Here is a 10,848-nt window from a genome sequence, read left to right on the forward strand (position 1 = left end):
TATGAAAAGTCTATCCCATATGAAAAAATAGTAGGTAAGATTTATTTCTGACAGTGATATTTATGTTCAGTCCACTCAAAAACCATAGATAATAAAACTGGAAAATACAATAATGTTTTATGCCAAATAACTTGAGTCCTCAATGGAGCATTTCATTAAAGAACTGAAAGAAAGGGAAGACATCCCCGATATGTGACCAGCGCATATTTGTAACATCCGGAGAAGTCTCTGAGCTGTGACAGTTCTGACTTTTTCACACTGAAAAAGAGGAAAACCAAAGATCAAACAACCCTTAAAAAATATATGTAGAAGATGGGGGGGGGGGGGCAGGCAAATATATTCTTATTCTGCAAAAATGGGTAAATCCCAAAGGCCACTTGGTCTTTTGGATTTACCCATGACCCTTTGTCATGATCTGCCAGAGAAAGTGTATTGTCAGGTACAGTGAATTACTGAGAGGTAATTCTCAATTTACAACCATTTGTTTAGCATCTGTTTGAAATTGCTAACTTTCCAGATGACTACATCCTCCCCAATCCTGTCAGGACCTATCCTTCCACCCCCCAACCCCCCATCATCACAACTGATTCTTGGGTGAGAAGCGAAACTTCTTCCTCAAAGAAAAAACAGTCCAGTTGCCTTTGAAAAAGCCCCTCCGAGACAACTATGATCTGGATGACTGAGAGTCTGCACAGACACAGCACTGAAAAAGGTTACTTAGGATTGGTCTTCCCATTTATGACTGTTGTGGCAGTCCTACAGTCACATGATCAAAATGTGGATGCCTGGCAACAGGCATGCATTTACAACAGTTGCAGCATCCTGAGGTCACACAATCACCATCTGTGACCTTCCCAGCTGGCTTTTGACAATGGGAAAGCCAAATTTGCTAAACAATCATGTGCTTTACTTAACAACTGCAGTGATCCACTTAACCATTGTAAAGAAAGGTTGTTAACTTGAGCGTGACTCAGTTAATGGCCACCTTGCTTAACAACAGAAATTCTGGTCCCAATTGTAGTTGAAGTCAAGGACTACATGTATAGAACAAATCTGTTCAAAGCTTCATGCAAGCAAGCCAAATTTCAACCATTCCTCTACAGCGAATGGAGAGTTCCAAGCCTGAATTTAGCTTGACTGAGCTCAGAAAAATATAACACCCAACTGAAAATGTGAAGTGCAAAAATGCTTATTTTTTAATTACTGCTGCTCCATTATAGTTAAAAGTAGGATTAAAAATTGATTTGTGATAGATGTGCTGCCACTATTTGGTGAATATAATAGGCTGTTATCTGAGCAATTACACTATGATAGCTCTTTCTTCCCAAGCCTCAAATTTTGGAATTACTTCATTGTTACATTAATCATGATTATTTGTTATCACCCTTTTCTGGAAAAGCCACAGGAAGATTTCACCTTGATAGTGAGTAGGGCAAAAGCAATTCTTCACAACTACAGTATCTTTATGGGCAAGCACAAGAATTATATTTATTTGATTTATAATTATTTTTATTGGTGAAATCAATCAATTGACCATAAGCTTTCCTCACACTTTGCTATTTTTATAACTCAAAAAATAACCTCAAGGGTAGGAACTTGCAGATCAAGGGCAACATGTGCCCCTTGGCAATATTATGTGGCCTAATCAATAGCAATAGCACTTAGTAATATAGCAATAGCACATACACCTCTTCACAGCCCTTTCTAAGCGGTTTGCAGAGTCAGCATTTTGCCCCCAACAATCTGGGTCCTCGTTTTACCCACCTCGGAAGGATGGAAGGCTGAGTCAACCTTGAGTCAGCTGCACTTTTTTTTTTTAAGAAACTGTCAACTTCTCCAAGAAACGCATTGGGCAAGGTGGAAAAAATCAAACCATTAGCATGCAGCTTCTCATAGATTGAGAATGGGGAGGGGGTGGGGGGATAACTTTATTCTATTTTTGCCAGGTTGTTAAATGAACATTGGGAAGGCTAAAGAGACAGTGAATAACTGGAAACAGAAAGAAGAAGGATGTTAGCCTATAGGAGATAATATTTGATTATTTGGCTGATTATTTAAAAACTGACATATATTGGTACTAGACAGCAAAACGAATGTGTTAGTTAAACAATACAACTATATATAATTTTTTAAAAAAACCAAAAGGTCTTACTTCAAGCTCACAGAACAAGACAGGGCTACAGTAACGATCTGCTAGCTTCCAGACAGCATCCATATCCACACTGATTTTATTCATTCTACCTACTATTTTTTTTAAAAAAGACAAGAAAAGGAGACATTTTCAGACTTTTTTTTTCCAGATATAATATTTTGTTTCTTTTATTTAATATCAATAATATATTATTGGTAAAAACAGTAAGCATTTATATTTAAGCCCTGAATAAAAACCTTGAACATTAAACACAGCTGATTCTGGTATAACAAATTGCTAAATGGTAACAGATTATTAAGTAAAAGTATACAAGTATGAAAGATGGAGCACTAGTTAGCTGTCAGAATTTAAGTAACAACTTGCTACATTTGAGATAAAGTACTGGTTGTTGAATAGAATAGACTGCCTGCCAAGTAGTGTTAGATTTGATGGATTGTTTTAAGCAACAAATGTATCTCATACATACCACCAGTAACCAGAAGGCACACTTTTCCAAGGAAAAAGTTTGCATCTACATGTGTAAGGGAAGCTTCTATATCTTCAAAACTGGCAAAAAAACAAATAAAAGGAAACAAAATGCAGGTTTTTTTTTACAAATGCAAAGAAATCCCTTGCTATATTCATGATCTAGTGATAACAGCTTTTAATAAATCATGAAAAAGAAAGAGGCCCCCATTAGTGAACAAATGCTTATGTTTCAAAGGAATTTTTATTTACATCTCAATTAGAACATAATTGCTCTTTCAGTTTTTATATAATCTCTTTTGTTACTGAATTCCTGAAGGAGCAAATTTCTCTAGATAATATTCAGGTTTAGAAGAAAAAAAACCTATTATTTTAATGATATTAGCAATTTATTAAATAGGATTTCATTCTAATTTTTTAGATTTTTATCCCTGTTTTATTATATAAATAACTTAAGCCAGAAAACATAGCTAATGTACCTAATTTTACATACTTTAGAACGATATTTTAAAATGAGAGCTTATAGTTTTAAATCTATTCAATGCAAATGGATAAACTTATGTTCCCCCTTGAGTTTATTACACTTTGCCCAAATTAGTAATTAGACAAAGAAATCCCTTCTCCCCTTCTGTCAAATATATTGTTTCTGTTCATACCTGTATTTGCTTTGAACATTAATCATAAAGACAATCAAATCAATCCTTGGTCGGATGTGGTTTCTCTCCACAGGTAAAGGAAGAGAGGCTGTCAAATGGCTAAAAAAAAACAAAAAACCTCTGCATTTTCAGTCAACTGTCCCAAACCAAGTTTATTCTAAAAAAGCTTTATTGGAAAAGAAAAGATTAACCCTGAAGTATTATACTAAACTACAGCAGAAAGAAAAAAATAGTCACAAATGTAACAGTATGAGTACACTTAAGTACTAGCTATGGGATTTTATCCGAAGATTAACTTCTGCTAGTTCCAAGTGTGCTGGGCTACAATCTCATTATAACAAGCCAGAAAGTGAGATAAACTTGTTATGTGCCAGATATTGGCAAGAAATATTATTAACACAATTGCTGTGAACAATATAACAGCTCCATTAAATAGTCAAAGTCTCTACTTCAGTCATCAACTAGCAAACTATATTAAGGAGGAGAGACACAAACAGGCCATAGAGGTGGTTTAGTCACAATTATTTCTTTTCAGCTGGATTGGAAATTATCACTTAGTTGGGGGTGGAAAGATCAGGGGGAAGAGGGTTAATCTAAAGTATGGTCAGCCACAATTTAGCTTCCACTTGCATGAGGTTCTTCTCCAATTGTAGGGTAGCAACAGACACATGCTTAGAAAAAAAGAACTTATAGAGATAATATTGGAAGAATTTTTATTGTGAAAGCTCTATAGGGGCAAAATTGTAAAAAAAAAGGCCTAGTTTAACAGCATAAAAAAGCTGTGCTAGCTGTTCTAGTGGATAGAATAGAATTTGACTAGAAGAGCTGTAGGCACATAATGGCCATCTTTTGTCCTAAAGGTGGCAGATGAGCTCTTCTGTTTACTTTGCTGCTTTAAAATCTATGATGTGGGAGGAATATTTTTTGATAAATTGCTAGAATATTACACACCAATAGGTCATGATTGGCCTTCCCTGGAACATTGATAAAAATGATCACCAATGAATTTGACTTTCAAGATTGAGGGGGATTGGGAAATGGATTCACTATGTCCAACTGGAAAACAAATGTTGAGATGTTAATTATCTAGTTAGGATTACACCCCCTTTTGGAGGGGAGGGAATAGAAAACATAATTCATTGGTTCGCCTCCCAGATCATTCCCAGGAATTGACAACATAATCAAAAGCAAGGGCTCTGCAGGTACAGATTGAACATATATAATATTTCCTCATTTTTGAGCACGCTACTTTAACATAATGCCATAGACCACAATAGTCATCGTTTTAGATTAACAAATGTTAATAGGTGAGAACAAAAATTCTGGCAATATTTTTTAAGTTGAGTCTTTTTTCCACTACTTACATATTTATTTTCAAATCTTGTTTTTCCTTAAGTATAGTTTCTGCTAGTTGCTGCTGAAAAACATCATTTGTTCCCACCAACTATTAATGAGGAAAAAAAAGTTAGTTCAAATAGCTGCAAGAAAAACAGTGATCAGTTCTAATCTGCTATACTTTTGCTGTCCTCATTCTTCTATTATCAAATTCAATTAGTTGAATTTTATCAGACTCAATAGAAAAAATAGCCATTTACTGGGAGGAATTTAATACGTAGTCTCCATTTTCAGTATAACAGGTCACAAATGTGCCATTGTCAATACTTCCTTAGTTTAGTTTACTTGGCAACATTCAAAAAGTGATTTTCTTTCGGTCTCCTTTTTCAACTTCCCAATCTAGGCTATACATCTGGAAATTCCAGATATTATCTCACCAAAGTATTAACCAGACCCAAGCTTTTCTTGACATAGGCTAAGGAGCTGCCCTCAACTACTGGGACCTGGGATACTTAATAAATACAGAGGTGTCCTACTCGCAAAGACATTCATTTACTTTGCAGTCCCAAAGGTGCACCTTTGGGACAACCACGACCTGGATGACTGAGAATCCCCATAGATATCTGTTTTGCAGATTTCTTCTTCGGAATCGAGAGGCGTGACTATTCCATAAGCGAAATCATTCCGCAGGATGTCGCTCCTTGGAAAGTTTCAGCGCAATTCCCGTGTCAAGCTGAAACCACCCAACTCCCTGGGCAGCGGGCTAAAAAGAGAGAGACCCGGCGACCACTGGCTGAAGGACGGGATCGTTTTTTTAACCCGCTTTCAACTCAGGACCTCAGAACCGATAACTGGAAAAGGGACGGCAAGCGCAGACATTACCCGCGTGCACTATTGTTTTATAGACCTCACGATACGTACCAAAATGGTCGCAGAATGAAGTGTTGGGAGTTTCCCGAAGGCACTCAAAGTCGACATGATCACAACTAAGAAAAGCTCATTCTCTTTTTCAAAACTACCGCCCACTAGCGTCGCCGTGACGTCATTATATCATCGCCTGCGGACAGTCAGAAGACGAGGCAGGAACTAGACCTCTTTTTTTTTCTGCGCATGTATATTCGGGCGACGGGGCACATGTAAGACCTTGTGCGCATGCGCGTTACTTCAGAAGCGCTGGTTTTGTTGCTGATATGCGCCGTAGAACCTGATCCTGGTCCGGCGTTTTGGAGCATGCGTGCGTTGGTCTCGCTGTTTTCTCTCGGGCAGCGGGGAATAAATACGCGCAACGCTGGGCTCTCCTGAATGAAGTGATTGTAACCACAAATGAAACTCCAAACACGCATTTTATGCAAAAGATGAAATTTTGTCACGGGTTTCATTTCTCTTTTCTAAATTGCTAAGTCAGCGTGGATAACCTATCCCCCCCCCCCCCCAAGCTTGCATGCAGCCGTTTTGCTCTTATTTCAATACCAATAAACTAAAAACTGGTGGCTTGGAAATCCGCATGAATAAAAAACCAGGGTTACTACTCGTGGAGGCACATTCCATTAGAAAGGAAAGAAAACGAAATATCACATTACAGACACCCCTCCGTGTGCAACTATGGCTCTTGGCTCCCAAGAGCACCACCTAGTTTTCGCTCAGTTATTGTGTTATCAAGGCAAGCTAAAATTAGGGCTGCTGGTGAAACCTAGGCTCCAAAGAACATAATGCGGCTGCTTGTTGCATGACCTACTTAGTTTTTTATTTTGTGTATCAAAGGGAAAATAGAACTCGTTCATATGCCCTTCCTTATTCAGAGGCTTGTAAAATGCCTCTGCTGTTCTCTGTCCCCAGTGTTGTACTTTTAAGAGAAAATTGTTTCCCTTGTTTGAAATTTCAAGTTCAGTTCTTGATACGAATCAAGATTCATATCAAGATATTTTGTACACCAAATAGGTTAAGAGGCTATTGAAAGAATAATGGGGGAAAAAATAAGCGATCGAAATTCTCTTACTGTTTTCTCTTTTATTTTTTCTATTTAAGGAAATAGAGTTAGAATAGTGTTTATGTGGCAGTAAGGTGTGTTTTACTGTAAATTCTTTCAGGTTTTGTTAATGGAGCCAAATACACAAATATTTTAATAAAGTTTTACTGTAGTTTTTAAAGAAATCATTTTGAATATTAATTTGTAAAGATAAATGTACGTATGTATGTAAGTATTGATTTGAAAGGAATTTCTTTTCTTTAAAAGCATGGACTGTTATGTCCTGATTATTTATAACATTTATATACCTCTTTCTAAACTTTTGGTGATTTACAATAACACTGTATCTAATCATATTAAATCAATTGTTAAAACAATAAACCAAACTCAATATTCAAAATAGAACAATAAAGCATCAACTCTGCACACATAATAGAGTCTTACTCCAAAGATTTGTTGGAACAATCACACCTTTTACCCCATTCTAGAAGGTCAGCTGTGACTTCTAAGGAGACTCATTTGGGTTGTAGCCAGGGGTGAAATCCAGCAGGTTCTGGAGAACCGGTAATGGAAATTTTGAGTAGTTCGGAGAACTAGCAAATACCACCTCTGACTGGCCCCAGAGTGGGGTGGGAATGGAGACTTTGCGTTATCCTTTCCCTGCCACACCCACCAAGCCACGCCCTCAGAACCTATAGTAAAAACAATTGAATTTCACCACTGGTTGAATCCTTTAAATGCTTGTATGCGTGTTAGTATAGCTTTATATAGCAGCAATTTGACTTGTGAATATATAGCACCACAGATGTGAAATCATAACTCAAAGGCGCAGGGGCTTTCTTGTCTATTCTAGTCTTTGGAAGAGCACCAAAATAGAAGGGAACTGCATTGACCTCAAAAATGGCTTTTGTTTTTGTATCGAAAAACAATTATCTTAATTTTTCTATTATAATTTTTATTTATTTTTTAGTTTTATGATCAAAGACTTAAATTTAAAAATGCTTAACAAGCAAAGCAAATAAATTAAAAGCATGAAATCAAATCAGGTATGTAAATGCATAAATCCAATTAGTAAATAGCAAACAGCCAATGTAGGTTTGGGTGAATTTCAGGCTTTTGACTGTTAATGGCAATTGCAATGAAGCAGAACATAGCATCTTAGAAGTTTCTATGTAAATATCTACTGGTAAGAACAGTAAAATTATGGACTCAGTAAGGACTTGAAGACAGCATTTGAGAGAATTATGTGAGAAAAGTTAAGGAGGAAGGAAGCTACAACTTCAATTGGTTTCCACTTCCTCCAATTCTCATACTACTTTTCAGCCCTGGATTTTGGGATTACTGAAGATTTTTTCTTTTCAATGATATATCATACTTATCTGTTCTCCCTTAAAAAGAATTGTGTTAGTCTATCACAGTTCATTGACTCCTAATCAAAAGCATCAGTTCAATCCAGAAATAAACTTATTTGTAATCACTGTAGAAAGTTAAGATGGTATTCCAAATGTAAAACTGAAAACAATAGGAATGAGTCACTGTGTTTTTTTTAAAAAAAAATGAAGGAAATTGAAATGGATGAACTCAAGCAGACCAATATCTGGAATCAAGCTTATATATGTCCCCTCTAATAAAAAAGTATTTGAGATTTACAGTGCTATGCTGGATGTGGAACTTCAATTTTGGTCCCAAATCCAGAGTATTTTTCTGAGTAACAGACAAGGGTGGTATTCAGCAGGTTTTGACCAGCTGTGGAGAACTGGGAGTGGAAATTTTGAGTAGTTCGGAGAACCGGTAAATACCACTTCTGACTGGGCCCATCCATCTATTCTCTCCCTCCTGAGTCCCAGCTGATCAGGAGGAAATGGGGATTTTGAGGTAACCTTCCCTTGGAGTGGGGTGGGAATGGACATTTTACAGTGTCCTTCCCCTGCCATGGCCACCAAGCCATGGCCACCAAGCCATGGCCACAGAACTGGTAGTAAAAAAATTTGAATCCCACCACTGCTAACAGACAACAAAGGCAGATGTATTTTTTTAAGAAGTTGTTCAAAATGCAGGAACAGCCTCCTCCTCTTTGCTACAATTATTTGACTAACCCCCTAGAAAAATTCATGTTAATGCTGCTCAGCTATGCTTGGAAGCCTGAGGGGGAGAGCACCAGAGAAGGATATGGAGATGGGTGTGACTGCTTTTCTCCCCTCTCTTTTTCCCCCCTCAAGGTTTTCATGTTGATTCAGCTAGGAGTCATCTGCTCCACCTGGGACTGTATGTCTGTGATCAAAAAGATGAAATATGCCATCATAAAGATTGAATGAAAGCAGAGAATACTAGATAGGAAGAACAGGAGGACTGAGAGTAAGTCAAAGCTTTCCCATATATCTTCCTAGACTTGGTTTTCCATTAAAAACAGGAGATTTGTTTTAGTGCATTAGGAAAGCTACTACTGTTAGCAGCAATGGCAAGTCAGATTGCTTTGGGAAGACTGCAAACAAGACCAGGGGAGAAGAGTGTTTATAAGGGGTTCTTGATGCTCTCTGAGTTTGGTTGTTTTCTAGCAGACATTTCATTATCCAAACTAGGTAACATCATCAGTGATGTTACAAGGAAACAACCAAGCTCAGAGAGCTCCAAGGACCCCTCAACTCTGAGCTACAAATATTCTCTTTTGACACAAGAGTGTTTCTTTAAGATTTATCTCTGGATGCCAATGACGAAGTCCTTTGACTTAATTCCATTTAGTTTGCATTTATAGACATGCTCAATAAGTGTACCTGGTTCTCTTCCATCTCCTTTTTAAATATATAACAGCCTATAGTGGACTTCCTGAGCAAGAACAACCATCCTACAAATTATCTGTTCTGCACTGTATGGAGATGTTGGAAGAAGTTGCTAGGATACATTATGTTAGGGAAGAAACTTCTGTGTGTCTCTGACTGTCTTCTTTGACCTACTTGGGAGTCTTAAAAAGTCCTAATTTGGTATACTTTAGAGTATTAAAAGTATAATCATAATTCAAACACATTTCATAATCATAATTCTCTGACATATATAAGATAGGGAGTTCAAGCTATATATTGGAGAAGGACTTTAGTGTGGTCATTGACAGCAGTCTGAACATGAGTCAGCAGCATGGACCAGGTTATATAAGAACTCATACAGAAGCACCATATGAAAAATATGTAACATCTATTCTACCTTAGTCTACATTGGTGTGATTGCCCCTGAATTACTATGGAAGAAGGGTATTTACTACAGAACAGGTTCAATAGAAATAATACAGAGACTTGAAGACAAATTAAAGGACCCTGAGAAGTTCAATGAGAGAAAAGAAGACAGGGAGGAGAAATAATAGTGTTGTTTGTTTGCTATTGAGTAAGTTTATGTAACAGCATATCTCACATTGGGACTCTTCAAGTACTGGTACATGAAAGGTACCTAACAGAAGATGGTCATGAAATATTTTCCATTTACACAGAAATAGGACAAGAAATAATGAATATAAGTTGCAGCTATCTAGATTTCATTTTCAATAAGAACAAACTGCAAGGCAGTAAGATCTATACAACCATAGAACAATTTATCTATAGAGGCTGTGGATTCTCTATCTCTAGAAGTTTTTAAGAAGACTGAACAGCCATCTCTTGAGATGGTTTAATTGATTTTTCTGAATATTGCAGAGAGTTGGACTAGATCAGAGCTGTCAAACTCCTGGCCTGCAGGCTGGATGCATCATGTGCTGGCCCCACCCATGGCCATGTGCATGGCCACGCCCAGTTTAGCAAATGGGAGGAAAGTCCTGATACATCATGTGAAGCCGCCGTGACGATGTGAGTTTGACACCCCTGGACTAGATGATCCTTGAGGTCCCTTCCAACTCCACACTTTTATTTATTCAAATTGAAATAAATAATTATTTAATTACTACAATTCTTAGCCTATAGCAATATGCATTTTATTGGTTATTTATCAGTTAGACAATAAAAGCCTCAAATTCAAATCAATAGGTAGAATTCAAATTATATGGGTTAAAAAATAGCCATTAACAATAGTGTCAGCGTTCCAAATATGCAGAATTAAATCAGAATCAAAGGCAAAACTTAAAGTTCCAGTTTAATAAGACAGACATATTGGCATTGTGCTATGAAATCCCAAATCTGATTTGCTTCCTGGGATTCACCCAGTTGAAAGTTCATGATTTTATCCCCACACCCATAATCCATCACATGGATGCCGCTCTGGAAGTACGCTCTATGGTTGTGGGCTGCAGATTGTAC

At 37.2% G+C, this 10,848-nt stretch overlaps 1 protein-coding gene across 1 annotated transcript; it reads right to left on the minus strand.

Moving 5' to 3' along the window:
* Positions 1–18: 18 nt before the first annotated feature.
* Positions 19–5,707, minus strand: CENPM (centromere protein M). Its single transcript, XM_081958716.1, has 6 exons — positions 5,530–5,707; positions 4,638–4,717; positions 3,274–3,372; positions 2,619–2,698; positions 2,153–2,244; positions 19–258 (listed from the first exon to the last, which is right to left on the minus strand). The coding sequence occupies exons 1-6, from the start codon at positions 5,584–5,586 to the stop codon at positions 118–120; spliced, it is 549 nt and encodes a 182-aa protein (XP_081814842.1). The 5' UTR covers positions 5,587–5,707; the 3' UTR covers positions 19–117.
* Between the last annotated feature and the right edge of the window lie 5,141 nt (positions 5,708–10,848).

The sequence above is a fragment of the Natrix helvetica genome (genome assembly GCF_964273705.1).
Source record: "Natrix helvetica genome assembly, chromosome: 6".
NCBI classification, from domain to species: Eukaryota; Metazoa; Chordata; class Lepidosauria; order Squamata; family Natricidae; genus Natrix; species Natrix helvetica.

What these genes read in the sequence shown, in the direction of transcription:
- CENPM (XM_081958716.1), bottom strand. Translation starts at nt 5,586, where the DNA reads ATGTCGACTTTGAGTGCCTTCGGGAAACTCCCAACACTTCATTCTGCG. An exon ending in CAAGATTTGAAAATAAATAT is followed by an intron (nt 3,373 to 4,637) that starts GTAAGTAGTGGA and finishes GTTTTTTTTTAG; the next exon opens with CCATTTGACAGCCTCTCTTC. An exon ending in GTGCCTTCTGGTTACTGGTG is followed by an intron (nt 2,245 to 2,618) that starts GTATGTATGAGA and finishes TAAAAAAAATAG; the next exon opens with TAGGTAGAATGAATAAAATC.